The following is a 17,249-nucleotide window of genomic DNA, read 5'->3' as shown; positions in this document are numbered from 1 at the left end:
GTCCTCCTCCATTTAATCTGATCATGCATTCAAAGCAACATCATTTTGGGATAATAAATCGTAACTTTCAATATGTAGTGATTGGCTTGAATGAATCGGGACGTCATGCTATCTGAAAACGCCCAAAAGTTTCTCGGTCCTTTATTGCAATGTCAACCTCATGAATAGATTGCACGCTACCTCCATGCTGCCCGACTATATGTTAGTTAGAAAGTCAAAAGCATGTGGTAATGTGTTCCTTTTCCTATGTGTGCACATAATGCCTTTGGCATGTACGATACGAAGTTGAAGTAATTGCGCATGTTGTGACTTGTACGGTTGAGAAGCATATTTGATAAAGAAAGAAAGAGGATTTTCCCCCCCTTCGAAAGTCTACACAAGAAAATGTAATTACAAGTAAATGGATCGACTAATGTAAGTAAGTTTGGTAGTAACCAGACATGAACTCCTTTTCATTTATTGCGTAAGAACTTGTCTGAATTCTGGAGCTTATATTCACCGATGACGTGGCATGATTTCACTGAATTTATGAACAAATTAAGCATTTTGGTTGCATTATGTGGTTATACAATTTCATGGGCATAAAATACAAGAGATAAAAATCAACGGCTTAAATTATATTCGGGTAAAAAGATTACTAACTACAGTTGCATTGAACGACTTCATTATGCAGAAGCTATTAGTCATGTGTAAATGTTAATAAATATCAAGTAATTAGTTATACTAATTTTGATATTTTCTTGATGTTTTATTAACTTTTCATATTTGAAAAGTAAATACGTACCTATCCTACTAGGAGAAATTTAACTTTTCAACATTATTGGGAATTAGTAAATTCATCCACATGGTTAAATTTTTTTTACGGAATAGTGAGCATAAAAATTTTGATTAATTATACCTTCGTTTTTCACGATGATTAGTTCTTTTTAACATATTACAGAGAAAGTATAGAAACTAAAGTAATTAGTATCTTTTTGTGTGATTTAGCAAATTTCGATAAAAAAAAAAATTAAGGCAACTTTCGACCTTCGCCAAGTGCTTAGTTTCTTTTCATTTGAAAATATGAATATAAATATATCAAGCAATTAAACTAAGTTAACTTATCGAATATTTTAATGAGTTAATTCTCTTATTGGAAAAAAAATATTTATAACTATAAATATCTTTTTATTTGACTAATAAATTTCCATGTGAAAACATAAAATTTCAATTTATTGGAAATTAACAATTTTTCACTCAATTAGTAACTTTTCACTTAGCATTGCAAATTTCCATATAAGTAATTATACCGAGTAACTTTTTAAACGTGCTTATTTAAATTTCATAAAAACGTAAGTGCTTTTTAAGTAGCTACTTTTTCATGTTCTCATAACTTTTATAAAAATAATTTTTCAATATCGCTCGTTGATCGGCAAAAAAGATTACTAACCCAATTAGAAAATCGCTCGTTGATCGGCAAAATCAGTAATAATGACCATAGATGGATTTTCATTTTATGGCTAACTGGAGTATAGAAAGGAGTGTTGCATGGAGATACCCTAATTTAATTACGTAGTTAAACCACATTACTTAATATAATGATCACGATAAAAATTTCTCAACATCCCCAAGATTACTTCAAGACCTTTTGTTTGAGATTCTGCTTTCTTTCAGCTCTTGATTTCCTTTTATAATTCGGTCCGGCCATTAAATTGTAAAGATAGGCAAAAGATATGATGTCTCACACACGATCATTACTTCAACTCGACACATGAAATGAGATCTTTTGGCATACTCTTTGCATATGAAATTCAACTTATGCTAATGATGAGGCTCTCGAATAATCGACCAAAGAGAAGGACATCGACCAATTACAATCCAAAACCGTGATGGCCTAACGAGGTTTTCCTTTTATTTTTTGGAGGCCTTAAAAGGAAAATTTTCTGGGAAAAAAGTGACCGATGAAAATGTCATTGTCAAGGGATTGTTATGTTACAGTGCCTTGGGAACAAGGCTTGGCGATGTTGGTCGATTGAAGGATCATGGGACGGGGTAGGACTTGTTTTTGCACATGCACTTGTAAGTCATTGGGCATGTCTCTGCCTCCTGAACCGATGCGCACACGAAGCTGACCATGACCAGCCTGCACGGCGAGCACGAGCCACAGGCGTGTGAACAATCCGGCAAGCTCGACCCCGCGATTTGGACCGTGTCCGCCCTCCCTGCTCTTGTCGGCAGCCTTCTTTCCCAGTAGAAGTTCGGTTTCGCCACCACCTGCTCAACCTTCACCTTAGGCCGTGTTGTGTGTCGGTGACCATGATCTGAAGCACCCATGTTTTAGCTTTGTAAGATGAAGACTCAGAGATAATTATTAAAGCTCTATCGAATGAAATACCCCATATCATTTTCTCCTACAGTAACTGAAGCACATATGAGTATGTAGGAGGGTGGTAACTCAACTCCTGAAATAAGTCATAGTAAGATTTATGTACATTTTTGTAGAAGTATAGTAATATTAGCTCTGCAAAAAAAATTGTACAAGACTCCACATGTTATGACAAATGGTGCCACAAATCAAGTCTACCACCTTAGCAGTTCGAACGGTACTCGAGTACTTTCGAAACAAGAAAGAACTCTTACCAAATACTTCTGTAAAATCAGTCTATAAATAATCTTTTCCTGAAAAACTTAGGAAAAAAGCATTTGACAAAGAGAGAGTCTCATACTTGAGCTCGGTCGGCCGATGCGCCTCGCGGAGACGGTAGAATAAGGAACAAGAAAGAGAAGGATGAGGAGCGAAGCAACAAGCAAAGCAGAACCCTTCATTGCTTTTGCAGTGTGTAGTATTTTGACCCTTCTCTCTCTCTCTCTCAATCTCTTTCTTAAATCTCTTTCCCTTGACAGTAATATCAAGCCCAGGAAAATGTGAGCCTCAGTCAGTTCATTCACTAAGGGAGTGTCCCAAGATGGAAGACTCAGGCCATGTTTAAATATTCACGAGCACAAAAGCAGACCGGTATTGAAGCAGATCACAGGCAAGAGTGCGTATGCAAAACCCTAAGAGGGAGGTCACATGAAAGACGATGCACCCGCAGAGAGAAACTCACATGTAACAGCACCGGAAGCTTATTGTGCTCGTCTAATGGAAGAAGACTTCATGGGTTTGATGATGGTCGAAGAACTGTGGAAGTGCTCGTCCTCCGTGAGGAGTCCAGACAATAAATGAAACGCGAGCTCGTCGACTTCGCTAGCTGTTTTTTTCACTTTCCCAATTTTCATACCTCGAAGTTAAGAAAGCTCGGGGACAACGCATGTGTGGTCAATTATGTGACCGCCATTAATGCGGGCCAACGACCACCATTGATGAACTCGAGCTTTTCCATTAACTCTTATTCCTTTGGACCTCTCCCCCGCTAAGGACAGCTCGAAATGATCAATCGCTCAGATTCTTCAGCGATCACAAGCCTGGAATTCAGAGCATTGAAACCATTACTGTTCGATGTGACTGGCCCGGTGCTCCATCGGATTGGAACAATGCTATGCTTCGGCCTAAAGTGCGGTACAGTGTTAGTTGAAACAGTGCCGCATCGGATTGGAATAATGCTTCGGCCCCGCAGGGGCTCGGATTGGTTCCTAAACATAAGTTCGGGCCAGCTCTGGCCAAACGGGCTTGGAAAAGGTCATTCAGATACAAAGCCCGAACAAGCCCGTCAAGTTACGGTAAGGGGGGAAAATCATATAAAATGTCCTAAACGTAATGCATTTTTGTCAATTTTAATCCTAAACTTTTTAATTATGTTAATTGAGTTCTACACATTTTCACATTTTTCTTATTGAGTTCATCCGGCCACAAATCACTGACGTGGACACTGCCATCTTATATGACACGGTCGGCGTTGAAGTAGATAATTTTTTATAATATTTTAATAAAATTTTGAATTTTTTATTGATTTTTTCTTTTCTTTTCTTTTCCTTCTTTACTTTTTTTTCTCTTCTTTTTTTTTTTTCTTTTTCTCTTCTTTTTTTTTTTCCCTCCACCGGCCATCGCTGGGCCTCATCGATGGCCAGCGAAGGTCACCAACCTCGCCAACCCAGGCAAGGGTGATCCTCCCCAACCCCCCTTGCCAGATCGAGCAAGGGTTTGCCCTTACTAGCCTGGGCAGGGGCGACCCTCGTCCGAGGTCAGCGAAGGGAGAAAATAAGAAAGAAAAGAAGAGAAAAGGAAAAAAAAAGTAAAGAAGAAAAAGTGAAGACAAGAAAATTTAAAAATTAATTAAAAAATTCGAAAAATTATTAAACTATTATTAAAAATTGTCCATATCAGTACCAATCGTGCCATGTAGGACAGCTGGGATCCACATTAGTGATTTCCGGTTAATTGGCCGAATGAACTCAATTAGCAAAGCGTGAAAATGTTTATAACTAAATTGACAAAAGCACAATAAGTTTATGACTTTTTGGACAATTTTTCCCAGTAATGGTGTAAACTTGTTATATTAAGACTGCAAAATATTTCAAGTTGGTACATATGTGTCACATTTACCCCAAATCAATTTCCACGTTAGACAAAATATCAAGGTGTTACACATGCCGCATTTATTCCGAACTAATTTTCATGTTACAAAAAATCACAAACCGATACACTCGTGTCACATTTATCCCCAACTAATTTTAGCGGACTTTACAAAATTGAGGGAGCTCTTAGGGAAAAATTGGTGGATTTTCCAACCTAAGAAATTGTATTTTATGAATAAAAATTAGTTTTTAGTAAATATGGCACTTGTATATTGGTTTGAGATTTTTCGTAACACGGAAATCAATTTGCTTTTCACGTGGCACAAATATATCAATTTGAGATTTTTTTCCGACACGAAAATTAATTTTTAGCAAATATAAAATGGGATTTATCCATTTGAGAACTTTTGTGGTATTAGCTCAAACAATTTCGTATCGATGAGTAGGCCTAGCCTAGGCGACATATTACTTTTTACCTGAAGATAGAAAAGTCAAGAATCAGTCCATTGGACTAATGTAAGACAAGACAAGACATCTGTTAGCTTTGATTGATGCGGCAGGCATCACCACCTTATGAAACCGTGTTTCACATGTGAAATGGTTCAACTAATTTCCCTATGCTATTCACATTGAAGACGAACTAACTCGTTACAATATATTGCTTTGCCGGCTTCTGCGTCTGAAACCTGCAATAACCTAAGCAGAATAGTCCCTCCCGAGCTCTGCGATCTTTCCCCGGGGGTGGAGCTGACCTGCACGTTTTAGTAGAGCTTTCTCCGTCCACTTTGCGTTGACTTAGCCAATCCTCTGGTCAAACGTCAACTTTGTAGAGCTTGTCGCACTCAGAAAATATGGTTTCTAATTTCTATGAGGCTGAAACGACGAGGGATTATGCATCTGATCTTTATTGCTAATTAACATTGACGTGATTGGACTGTTGCCCCTTGGCTGTACAGCAATTTGACTTTTTTTGGGTAGCGTCGCTATTGAATTGATGAGCGGTTTGACTTTGCTGCAAAGTTTATCACGATTCCACGGACCGTAGGCGCCCGCCAAGGAGGGAAAGATATGGCTTCTGTGTAGACTCTTGATTCAATTCTTGTCACTAAATAAGAACAGAATGAACTTGCCATCTTTACCAGATTATACATTGGTGCTACATTTAGTATCCATCTCTTTTAGCCATGAACACTACGGTCAAAACCACCACTTTCCTGTTGAGCCCGGCTAATTTCCTCCGGTCCAGTCCTGCTAATTCCTGTGCCTACGAGCTCTTGAACCGCGGTTCCGAAGCAACCGACAATGAGAGCGAGGATCGGTTTAGAACGGCGCCTGGGCGTGTTGAGTGGAGTCGAGTTACGCGCGACGAGAAGGCGAGGCACCGGCGAGTGTTCTTGAGAACGTACAAGTTGGCGTCCGCAGACAGCTTAGGGAAGAGGAGGAAGAGAAGTATCATCAGGTGTAAGAAGCTGAGGAAGATAGTGATCAAGGCGAAGAGGCTGGTGGTCTCGATTGTTTCGTTCGCCCGGGCGAGGTCTTGTGATTGCAGGTCGGCAGTAAACGTGTCCTGTCCGCGGTCGATAACAAGATGTTTCTGAGCTAATTCTTTGGCTGAGTTTCAAGAATTGATCTGGGGCTTAAGTTAATTCTTTTCATTTAAGTCATTTGTATATTATTGGAAGATTTATGGAAGATTTCATTCTACTTTGTGCTGAGCTACGACCTTTTCTCTTCAGATATATCGGGTTTGTAGGTCGGATGAATTGACACAGAAAGCAATCTGCAATTGCTCATGTTGCACTAAACTATATATCATTTAGATCAGTCCATCAAGAAGAACATTTCATCAACCAATTTCAAACAAAGACCACGAAGTTTATTTCACATATTTGAGCCGACTAGAAAAGGATGTAACCCTAGTTTTTCGACAGTTTGAAAATGTAAGGTTCTAGAGAGAGAGAGAGAGAGAGAGAGAGAGAGAGAGAGAGAGAGAGAGAGAGAGAGAGAGAGAGGAATACAATAGATTGTCAGTTGAATCCCACAAACCTCGGCATTAACCAAAAACCTTAGGCCATCCTTCAGAGCATCTCTACGTCCACACAAATGTAACAATGCCCTTGATCAGTGGACAATCCTAAAACCATCCCAGTTTTCTCCACCCACCTCATGCCCTTGTTTTGGAATTGAGAAAGAAGAAAGAAAAACTGAAAAAAACCAAAAAAAAAAAGTTCTTTCTTCTTCTCCTTCTCCTCCAAGAAATCTATGGACTATGCCCACAAAAGGGTCTATCCCGTGGACGCCAACCCCTCGACCGGCATGGATCCCCCGCCTCCCTACCCGCCGAAATACATGATGCTCCAGGAGAACCAGGGTAGCATCCGCCCGCCCCCTTACCGCCGTAACATCCCCCGGTACCACTCGAACCACCACAAGTCTGGTGGCGGGGGTTGTTGCCTGAAGTGCATTTGCTGCTGCTATTGCTTCCTCTTCCTCCTGATCTTCGTCCTCGCCACCCTTGCCTTCTACTTCTATGCCGTGTTCAAGCCGCAGATCCCGTCCTACACTGTTGACAGCTTCGCGACCAATTCATTCGACATGCAGCCGGACTTCAGCCTCTATACCGAGTTCGTGGTGACCGTGAAGGCTGACAATCCTAACCAGAACATAGGGTTCAATTACGGCAAGGAAAGTTCGGTCGTGGTCGCTTATCAGGATTCAACGCTGTGTAATGGCCAGCTCCCGGCTTTCCACCAAGGCCACATGAACATAACCATGATAAAAGTGGTTTTGAAAGGAAAGAGCGAGTTCGGGTCGGGCCTTCAGGAAGCTTTGATGGAGAACCGGCACACCGGGAAGATTCCATTGAATGTGATTGTTAAGGTACCAGTTGGCATTGTTATCGGGACCTTCCCACTGAGGCAGATCACGGTTCGCGTCATCTGTGCTTTGGTTGTGGATAACTTGTCGCCGAACAAGAAGACGCAAATCGTATCGAACACCTGCATCCCCCATATCGAACTATGAGATTGGCTTGGACAGAATGTATGGACAAGAATGGACAATCAGGAGCATTTAACGCGTTTGCATCTTTCCGAGAAATTGAATGATCAGAGGCTTTCGCTGAGCATGTTGTACTGTAATCATTCAATTGTTTATCAAAGAAGTAAACAATATGTTACAGAGGTATATATCCACAGGTGTAGATTGTATAGTATTGGCTTTTGTTGGACGTGGAACTCAATTTGTTCTCACATTTCTGTCCGGGAATGCTGACCCAAAATGCATCTCCTCAAGCCTGTAAAGGTGAAATAGAAGAACCGGAAGATCCGGTTGAAAGAGTCAAGAATACCAAGTCAGAGCTCCATTGTGTTCTTGTTTTTCATGAATATGGATACTTTATTTACCTGTTGAAAGGAAGATCCTAAATAACAATTAGAAGAAGAAATTATCTAAGACAATGAAAACATCTCCCTCTGTGAGGAGAGATAGTACTGAAGGATGTACATGAAGACCAATATTTCTGCAGCAATGTTCTTCCTGATAGAGATTCCTCCATGTTTTGCTTTCTAAACACAAAATAGTATTTGAAGTGATTTCCCTCATTCCTTTTGCCATTAAGGTATAGCAATTAAACACATGATCCTGGAAGGTATTAATGAATGCATTACAAGAATAAATTTCTATATTTGAAATCCAGAATTCCCACCAAAGCCAACTTCTACTTCTAATAAGCCATGGCTGTGGCCTGTGGGCATATGCTGCCTGCATACATAGCTACATTGCGCCAATGCCACTAGTGAGAGATAGGCTCAGAACATTAGAGCTTGTGGCTATGGACCACAAGGTCGGGGGTTTGAATCCCTCCTCGCCCACAACCAGCCCAATCTTTTCTGTTGAATCTTTGCGCAATCTTGAAACGCACAGAGTGCCTGCTTTATTTCTTGCGACTTTGAATCAAAGACTAATATTATCCGTCAATTAGGCGATATCCCATAAATAACATAATACTTGATGCGGAGTCAACTCGGGACAGGTACCCAGACCCAGGATACGTATTGCCAAGTGTTTGGTCAATTCCAGTTTTCTGCTGAAATGTCACTGGTAACAATTTGAAAAGAAAAGAAAAGAGCACGTAAATGTAACCAAGCAATAAAAGGAAGGAAACATAAATAGTTGAAAGGGTTGAAGGTTCTCAGTGAGGCTATGCCATTTCAGAAGCGACTACTCGACAGAGCTTCCATAATGTGGACTTGTTAAGCAAGACATTGTTTGATACACTTGTATTAGCAGCAGTTTGGATAGGGAATCCAACCGATACGTGTAAAGTAAATTTTAGTTCAGATACCCAAAAAAGCACAGAAATTTTGTAATATCTTTGCAGGACTTCTTAAGTGAAAAATTCTTCTGACTAGGAAGTCCGTATATGCAACATAATAAGGGAAAAAAGCAACTTTTAAAACTGGTTCACACAATGCTCCAAGCATCTTGAAGCTGGCGCCCATAGGTTGTATCCAGCAGGTACCATGCAAAACTTCTAAAGTCCTCTTGAAAAGCTTAAAACTTTGCGAGGCATAAGTCCTCATGATATCCTTATCGAGCATCTTTCATTCTCAAGCAGAGGACTTTGGGGTTTTATTTACTAGGCATGTCTATGCAGCAATAACATAACTTCCTCATTTCCAAGTTCAAATAAATTGTTGATGCTAACAGAAAGGCATAAAAGACATTCTTGTTCGAATTGATTTGAAGTTATTGGCTATTGGTTCTTTAGGCTAATGATTTGAAGTTTCTTTGAGGTATGGTGGGACAAATCTCAAGTTGGTATATCATATACACAAATTTAAAAATGTCAGGTAAATCAGAGTTTCTAAAGCTGAAAGAAGTTTTCTTTTATTTTCTTTCATGTCAAAAATTATTTCTCAGCCTGTTTGATATATCTGTAAGTTCCTGTTCAATGTGAATGCTCAGCTCTATGGAACAGAATCCATGATTCTTTGATCCCTCCATTTACCTGATCATGTTTGGAAATAGGTGTTAGGTAATTGTAAACAAGACCTCCAGCAACAACTAAAGTTCTTCATTCCCTCCTCCATCCACGAGTTGCCAGTCATATGTGTAGAAACTTGCAGCTCAATAGAAAATTGACAATTGAGGCTATTGTTTTTCTGACAAGGACACGTGATTAATCAAACAAGTGATGTTTGGTTGGGCACCTAACCAAATCCACAGACTTTGATGGCTCCCTGTGCCAATGCCAAAGGGTTTGCTACAGACCCATCTTGTTGGTCTTCCAAGCTCTAGCAATAACAATTCAATTCCACGGTATCCTTCAAGAAAATTCCTCTGTCCAATGCATTTCTCATCACGGTTATCAATGCTAAATTTTAATCACTTCTGCATAGATGCACCAATCGAATTCCATGTACAGTTTATTAAGACACCAAAGGGATGGTTAAACCATCGCCCTAATGATCATCCAAGCTCTTTTCTTCACTAGGAAAGAAACAATATGGACTGAAATCAACAAGTGAACTGACTTCTCCACAAGAAAGAAAGAAGAAAAGAAAGAAACAAGAGGGTTTGGTTGGGCACCTAACCAAATCCATAACTAGGAAACAGCACGATTTAACTTAACTACCAAATGTGAAAGGTAATGCTATGAACCCACTTAACCAATTCTCGAAGCTAGAGGACTATGAGAAATTCAACCACAAGACACATCCCACAAAAATCCACCATCAAATGGACTCCTCGCAGGCATTAGAACAAGCATCTGAAATGTAGCATGCAAAGTCGGGTCATTCGAGTAATGATTAAGCCATCCCAGTTTTTCTTAATCAAGCAAGAAAACGATATTATAATGACCTGACCCCCTTGGCAGCGTGTCTATGGTCGCAATCATGAGCAGCTCAAGCTCACCCTCCATGCGTAAGCAACGACCCCACCTCAGTGTCCCGCCGTAATAGACATGCCGTGCCATAAAGTTTGGCCACCAGCCCAAACACCCATCACGTGAGCGCGTGACTGTGAGAGAGAGAGAGATGGGGTTGGATGACCGGAACCTTTGACTGCGCTAACGAGCACGCAGCCTGTGGTGGGGGGCGCATAAAAGAATTCATTCACATGGGGATGTGGTGTCAGAGCGTGTAGGTTAAGGATCACAGGAATGTCTCCTGCTTCTTTAAATTCATCATCTTCGTCATCATCATCAATCTCTGATGATGCTTTCTTGTTTCCAGCAAAATGGACAAGCTTTCTTCACAGTTGGCTTTCTTTATCCAAACCCACTACTACACTTATGCCGAAGAACAGCGGAGAGAGTTCTGATACCGCCCCACTTGACTTCCGGTTAACCGATCCACGATCTGGCTGAAAAGGTCAGCAGATCGAACCTGAGCTAAATCACGAGTAGCAGATTTACCAAATTCATAGGGAAAACTGCAGAAGCTTGCACGCTACTGTGTAGTTTAGTTGATTTTCAGGGGTTGCAACGAAAATAATATCTAATTCTCACAACTAAATTAATCTCTTGTACTATGGTTTTGATTATCCGAGTCAGGATGGACCCTTTAAGAAAAGTTAGGAATCAATTCTGCTCTTTAATATGAACCTTTTGAGCCAATCTTGCTTTATCTACGAAGGAAGTCAGGAGACCACGGCAACCTTTAGTGGATAGGAATCAATCCTGCCTTTCTTTTTTATCGTTAAAGTAATGCAATTGGGTGCTTTGGAATAAGACATCAATTTTTCCTTCAACTTTTTTTTGGAATAATTAAGGAAAGAAATTGTGGGTTTTCTTAATCCAACAGTACCTATCGTCGGGTCAATGCATTGGATGATGTCTCACGAAAGAGATTGAAAACTCCACGATCTATTGAAAATAAAATGAGATAGAAATGAGGACTAATATGAACCAAGAAGTGGAAAAAGAATGGCTTGGTGGGTTTGTGACACGTGTCCCTCTATCGTAGTGGAGCGGTTTTCCGGGGCATACGAGAACCGTCTGCTTGTGTTTTTCAAGCCCACTCTTCCTGAATATAACGCCCATGACCCGACCATGAAATGCAAAATTCACACTCAATAGGGAAAAACAAAAGAGACATGGCAAGAAACTGTCATCGTTAAGCTTCAGTCTGATCTTCCCTCTCTCTCTCTGTCTCTCCCACCAACCTTACCTTCAGTTTTCACCAGCTGGAAAATTAAGTTGTTTCGAGCTTCCATGTTTCGTCTCCCTGTTTGGGTTTGTAGCTGACCGGCATGCTAGGCCTGCTGATTCAACACTCAGAGTTCTCTTGAACGCTCGCAAGGCTCGAGAAGAAGCTGCTTCAAAAAACATCTCGGCCATGTTCGACATCCTGTTCGGGTGGCGAAAAGCTTCGAAATGGTAGTTTCGTGTGATGTTTCTCCTGTCAATCATGTCTTTTTCCATCGTTCCTTTTTGTTCCGAAGCTGGTGGAGACAGTGTTGGTAATATGCGCCCTTGTGTTGCAGCAAGAAGGTGATCAGAAGAGTGCAGTGCCGGCTGAAGCTGCTGAAGAACAAGAGGAGTTCGATCGTGAGGCAGTTGCGCGAGGACGTCGTTCAGCTCATCAAGAATGGCCATGAAGATGTCGCCATCGAACGGGTGCGTAGTGATCGCCTGAATCTTACCAATTCATGCTTTTAGTGTATAGTACTGCTGGAACTTAAGTCGTTCCCCTGTTTTGTGCTTGTTTCTTACCATAACTACTGCTTGAGGGTGAAGGTCGTCCATTACTTGCCGGTTTCGTTTTTTCATTAAATGTTGGTAGTCGATACATACTCATCATGGTTTCCATCAATTACAGTGTCCGAGCAAGCCATTGGAATATGTTTATCCAATTTCTGCAATTGTGCGGCACAGTTAAAAGAGAGTATCAATCCTCCCAAATTAAGAACCAACCACAACTCTTTGATTTTGTTTACTGAGATGCAAACTTGAAGCAACCTGGTTGAAATTTAGCTATGTGATAGAAAGATTGCTTCATCATAGTCAAATAAGTTCTTGTCGTCTTAAGAAGCTCGTTTCCATGAAATAAGTGAAATATTTAGCTTCTTAGAATTGTCAAAGCATTGTCTGCGTTTCGAGTAAATAAGAGGAAAAAATTTAGAGAGAAACAAGCAACAATGATTCAGGGCAATTTATTGGGCTCAGATGGGTGATGATGAAGGATGTTTAACGAAATTCATTGAGCTGTAGCAACCGTGAAAGCGAGATTGTATCTGCTTAATGACTGTCGGTCTTTTTCTCAGGCTGAGCAGCTATTCAAAGATGAAAGCATCATGGCTGTCTACGATTTGCTCGATCAATTCTGCGAATTTGTTATCGCCAACTTGTCGTACATTCGCAGGAACAGGTACTTATCGCTTCTGCGATTTTTTTAGAAAGCATAATTTCTGCTAATATCAACCTTCAGATATCGTTACTTCATGCTTCTAGCCTCCCACTTTTCTCATTTGCAAAGATTCTCCTCTTGTAAATTAATCGTCTCAGGGACTGTCCGAATGATATAAATGAAGCGGTTTCAAGCCTCATATTTGCCTCTGCAAGATGTGGGGACTTACCTGAGCTCCGTGTGATCCGGAAGCTCTTTGGAGAGCGTTATGGCGACAGATTTGCTGCGACTGCTGTAGAATTATTCCCTGGAAATCTCGTGAACCGTCAGGTCGGAGTGATTACAACACTTCTTTGATGACCATCAAATTATTTATACTAATGGCACTCTGTAAATGCAGATAAGAGATAACCTCTCCATCAAATCAGTGCCCTATGATGCGAAGCACAGATTAGTGGACAAAATTGCGAGGGAATGCTGCCTTAAGCCCGAGATCTTGGCGATTGAATTTTCTTCAGAACTGCAAAGACAGGTAACATCATTGTATGGAAAGATGGGCATATCTTCTTTTGAAGCTGACGGAGTTTTTTTTCCTGGAAAATTCAGATGAAAGAAAATATGGAACAGAAATTGATGGATAAGAAATTTACAATTAGCCATGTCGGTAAAGAATCTCAAGTGCAAGTTTCGAGTGCTAAAGAGATTGGAACAAAAGCCATAATACATTTCGACTCCGTAGCAGCTGCGCATGAACTTCAGGTTACACCATCTCAATCTCATCCTAAACTACATCAAGATACAGCAGATACTTTTGTACGTTCTTCTATTGTTTCTTGGCCTCCCACCAATCTATCGGACTCCTCACTTTCGCCAAGCAATCTCCTATTGACTGGTCCTGAAGGAATTAAGAGCGCCACTTCCATTCAAGAAGCTTCAGAACCGAAGGAAGATATAATGGGCACCTCATCCTCTTCAAGCAATTCACCTCAATTTCCTGAAGGAAAGGTAGTCTATCTCGACGATGTTGAGGAGCTTCAGTCACTCCCGAAAGTGGATGAAAATGGCCAAGACCAGAGGCTATTCAAATTCAAACCTTCCCTCAGCCTACAAAAAGATACGCCTGAAGTTAAACTTGATCAGGGGTACATTGAAGAATATGAGTCATCAGATGAGAAGAAGTCGACTTCAAGGAGCTCCACAAAAAATGAGGCACCATCTGGAAAGAGGTCAAGGAGGAGATCACTGTCCCGAGACAACCAAAGCATCGAGGATTGTGAATTCGTGGTCTACTACGACAAGCCTGGAAAGAACTCAACTCACAAGCTCAGTTGTGGCCGCCAGGGGAAGCATCCAAAGATGAACCATGCCGAAGAAACTGATCAGTTCTTTTCTTTGAGGCAGAAAACAGGCCAAAGGTCCGGTCCAGACTCGGGGAGTCATTCTAGCTCGTGCAGGCTTATGTATGTTTCAGCGAAGTCGCATCGTGACTCCTGCTCTAACTGCAAAATAAATAAATGTAGCTTGGAAAATCCATGTTACCATTGTTCCGGTGACCAGAGCCGTCTCATGGGACTTCAAACCCGCCATTACAAAGAGGAGACTTTGATTGAAGGCTTTTGCAACTGTCCAGGTCATAGGAATGAGAAACTCGATGTCAACTCTTCTTCAATACCACTTCGACAAAAAGGAAGCAGCTTTGAAGGTGGTTCTGCTGTATATAATGTTTTCACCTACAGGAATTACAAGCTAAATAAGAAGAGCATGAACAAGGAAAGTATGGCCGAGGGATCTGACTCTTCAGGAAGCGATATTTCTATTGTGATCGACAACTTCGAGGATGAAGTTCTTTCCCCCTACATGAGAGCCATGACGATGCCCCCAGAACGGCGAAAAGATGAGTTCAAGGAGAAAGTCCCACGCTCGAATTCGTTTCCAATTCAATGCCCAACCCATGTCCATCCCAAGTTGCCCGACTATGATGATCTGACAGCCAAATTTGCGGCTCTCAAGCAAGAGCACTTGCAAACGACTAGGCCTCGCGGTCAGAAACAAGAGGCGAAATAGAGTGCAGAGATTCGGCACATCGGCAGCTTTTGCATTCAGAATATTTCCATTTGTTAACGTTGTTCATGTCACTAGGTGTTCTTGATTATCCACTGCGCAGTGTCTTGCATTTGGAGAATTGATTCTTTGTACAGATTTGGGGAGTTCTGCATTATCAGATTGGTTTGCATTTGTTTCTTTCTCGAGTTTGGTTAAAAGTGGAGACTTCTTGTTTCTTCTAACGAGCTCAAACGTTTGACTCAACAAAAAAACTATCTGCTCAACCAACAACCACCAATCACCAACAGATCTCTCAGCACCTCATTGAAAAATGAATCGAGAAGGAATGAACGGTGGAGCTTCCGACGTCAAACGCAAGTGAAAGTGATGCGAAAGGTCGGCCCTTAAGCGATCCAGAAGAAAAACGAGGCAAGTTATGGGCCTAGAGAAGATTTTTGAACTTCTATCTATTTTCTCTCTTGGGCCATGTAGTTTAATCAAATTGCACTCGCAACTACTACTTTATGAGTTGTCTCTTTCATACACATGTTACGTATGCGAGCTAGAAATAATTAGAGGCGGCAAACGGGTGGGTCGAGTTCAACCTCAGAGTAGGCGGATTTGGTTTCCATTAGTTTCTAAATGCAAAAGACTGCATGTTCTAGATTCTTAAATACGCATATGTTGGGTTCAGGTCATTTCGATGTCAAATGATTTCGCTTTGTTCGGACATCGGTCATTTGGGTTTCCGTTTAATTTAGGATCGGCTCTTCTTTGGTTTCGAGTTCGGTGTCGACTTCAAATACTCTAACTTGTCCAACCCTTCTATTTTGGCTTTTTCTTTATGTAAAATGTATGGATTTATCTTTAGGGAAAAAAGACACAAAACCACTCAAATTATATCCACCGTGACACATTTACCCTTATCTTTTTTTTTTGTGACATAAAAAATCTCAAAGTATATTCACTATGACACATTTACCCTAAACTTTTTCTTGTGACATAAAAAACCCCAAACTTGTACCTATATGGCACATTTACCTTCCGTTAAAGTTCCGTTAGATGATTTTTCAGTCAAAACAACGTTATTTTTATTTCACTTAAATCACGTGGATGTCATATCAACAATGTTTGCTTTCCGGCATCCACATAGGCAGATTTGTAACGATTCTCTTTAACAGAACTTTGATAGAGGGTAAATATATCACACACAAGGGTACAAGTTTGGGATTTTTTGTATCACGAAAAAAAAATTTAAGGTATATTTGTCATTGTGAGCATAGTTTAGGATTTTTGGTGGCTTTTGTCTTTGTCATATTATACGTCGATCTTTATGCTGTCATTTTATTCGATCTTTAAACCTCTAAGATTGAAAATGTTCTTGGCATAAGCTAGGACTTCGCAGTACGTAGAATCTTAAAACATGTCATATATTGATAAAATGGAGAACATAAATTAGTTTCATGAGATGAAGTGCGTGCACTCATCTTAACCAATGACTAGCGTCATGCATCTCCCAATTAACCGAGTTTTCCTTCTGCCATCATCGTCATGGAGCGACTTGGACAGACAAATGGGATGGAAATTGCTCAACCCAATTCTATGCAACTTGTGTATATGTATTATCCTGACAATACAAATTATATGGATAATAGCATATATGATTCCTGAACTTTGGTTGGGTGGTGGTTAGGGCTATACAACCAGACCAATTCTACTTGAGAATCGGATTGGACCGCCGTGTAAACCAATTTGGCTCCAGGTTCCCATTGAAACAGGTTTAATTCTCGATTCCAAGTGAAGAACCAACCGGAAACCGAACCGGTTTTGAAACCGGTTTCATAAAGCTTAAAAACCGTAGTTTTTCTCTTAGCATATATATGGTGAGTATTTCTATTAATTGTTTTAGTTTTTAATACTAATTTAATTTAGGGGAAATTTCAAATAAGAACCTGAAGTGTCATCATTTTCTCAAATAAGGACATGAATATTGTCTCAAATAAGGATCTGAAGTGGTCAAATGTTTCGAATAAAGGCCTAAAGTGAGCAAATCATCGCAAATAAGGACTTTCGGCCGGCTGGTGACTATTCCAACCATCGGAGAAGGAGTATTTTGGTTAAAAAAATTTTAAATTTTTTAAAATTTTTTGACTTTTTGACTTTCCTTTTCTTTTCCTTCCTTTTTTTCCTTTTTCCTTTTTTTCTTGTTCCCTCTTCCCTCCCCAGGCTATTGCCAGAGACTTCCGTCGACCTCAAGCGAGGGCCGCCCTTACCTAGGCTGGGCCGCCCTCACTGGGGTCAAGCGAGGGTCGCCTCGCCTAGGCTGGGCAGGCAAGGGCGGCCCTCACTTGAGTTCGA

At 40.7% G+C, this 17,249-nt stretch overlaps 3 protein-coding genes across 3 annotated transcripts; 2 read left to right on the top strand and 1 right to left on the bottom strand.

Annotated features, from left to right (window-relative positions):
- Positions 1-1,763: 1,763 nt before the first annotated feature.
- Positions 1,764-3,253, bottom strand: LOC115680021 (protein EPIDERMAL PATTERNING FACTOR 1). Its single transcript, XM_030603773.2, has 2 exons — positions 2,706-3,253; positions 1,764-2,300 (listed from the first exon to the last, which is right to left on the bottom strand). The coding sequence occupies exons 1-2, from the start codon at positions 2,803-2,805 to the stop codon at positions 2,020-2,022; spliced, it is 381 nt and encodes a 126-aa protein (XP_030459633.1). The 5' UTR covers positions 2,806-3,253; the 3' UTR covers positions 1,764-2,019.
- Positions 3,254-6,568: 3,315 nt separating this feature from the next.
- Positions 6,569-7,745, top strand: LOC115679913 (NDR1/HIN1-like protein 6). The gene has a single exon (XM_030603635.2). The coding sequence runs from the start codon at positions 6,757-6,759 to the stop codon at positions 7,516-7,518; it is 762 nt and encodes a 253-aa protein (XP_030459495.1). The 5' UTR covers positions 6,569-6,756; the 3' UTR covers positions 7,519-7,745.
- Positions 7,746-11,545: 3,800 nt separating this feature from the next.
- On the top strand, positions 11,546-15,094 carry LOC115680047 (uncharacterized). The gene is made up of 6 exons (XM_030603795.2): positions 11,546-11,878; positions 11,986-12,118; positions 12,766-12,869; positions 13,007-13,178; positions 13,249-13,380; positions 13,455-15,094. Exons 1-6 carry the CDS (start codon positions 11,838-11,840, stop codon positions 14,910-14,912), a joined length of 2,040 nt encoding a protein of 679 aa, XP_030459655.1. The 5' UTR covers positions 11,546-11,837; the 3' UTR covers positions 14,913-15,094.
- The last annotated feature ends 2,155 nt before the right edge of the window (positions 15,095-17,249 follow it).

Source organism: Syzygium oleosum, unplaced genomic scaffold (genome assembly GCF_021117445.2).
Source record: "Syzygium oleosum isolate NSW1041296 unplaced genomic scaffold, Sole_v2.1 Sole_v2.10, whole genome shotgun sequence".
NCBI lineage: Eukaryota > Viridiplantae > Streptophyta > Magnoliopsida > Myrtales > Myrtaceae > Syzygium > Syzygium oleosum.
The sequence above is the reverse complement of the archived record's forward strand: the minus strand, read 5'-3'. Positions and strand labels throughout refer to the sequence as shown.

Bases quoted from the DNA above. Each gene is read 5' to 3' on its own strand.
- LOC115680021 (XM_030603773.2), bottom strand. From the start codon at position 2,805: ATGAAGGGTTCTGCTTTGCTTGTTGCTTCGCTCCTCATCCTTCTCTTT. The intron at 2,301-2,705 runs GTATGAGACTCT...TGGGTGCTTCAG, and splicing joins CATCGGCCGACCGAGCTCAA to ATCATGGTCACCGACACACA.
- LOC115679913 (XM_030603635.2), top strand. From the start codon at position 6,757: ATGGACTATGCCCACAAAAGGGTCTATCCCGTGGACGCCAACCCCTCG.
- LOC115680047 (XM_030603795.2), top strand. From the start codon at position 11,838: ATGTTCGACATCCTGTTCGGGTGGCGAAAAGCTTCGAAATG. The intron at 12,119-12,765 runs GTGCGTAGTGAT...TCTTTTTCTCAG, and splicing joins AAGATGTCGCCATCGAACGG to GCTGAGCAGCTATTCAAAGA. The intron at 13,381-13,454 runs GTAACATCATTG...TGGAAAATTCAG, and splicing joins CTTCAGAACTGCAAAGACAG to ATGAAAGAAAATATGGAACA.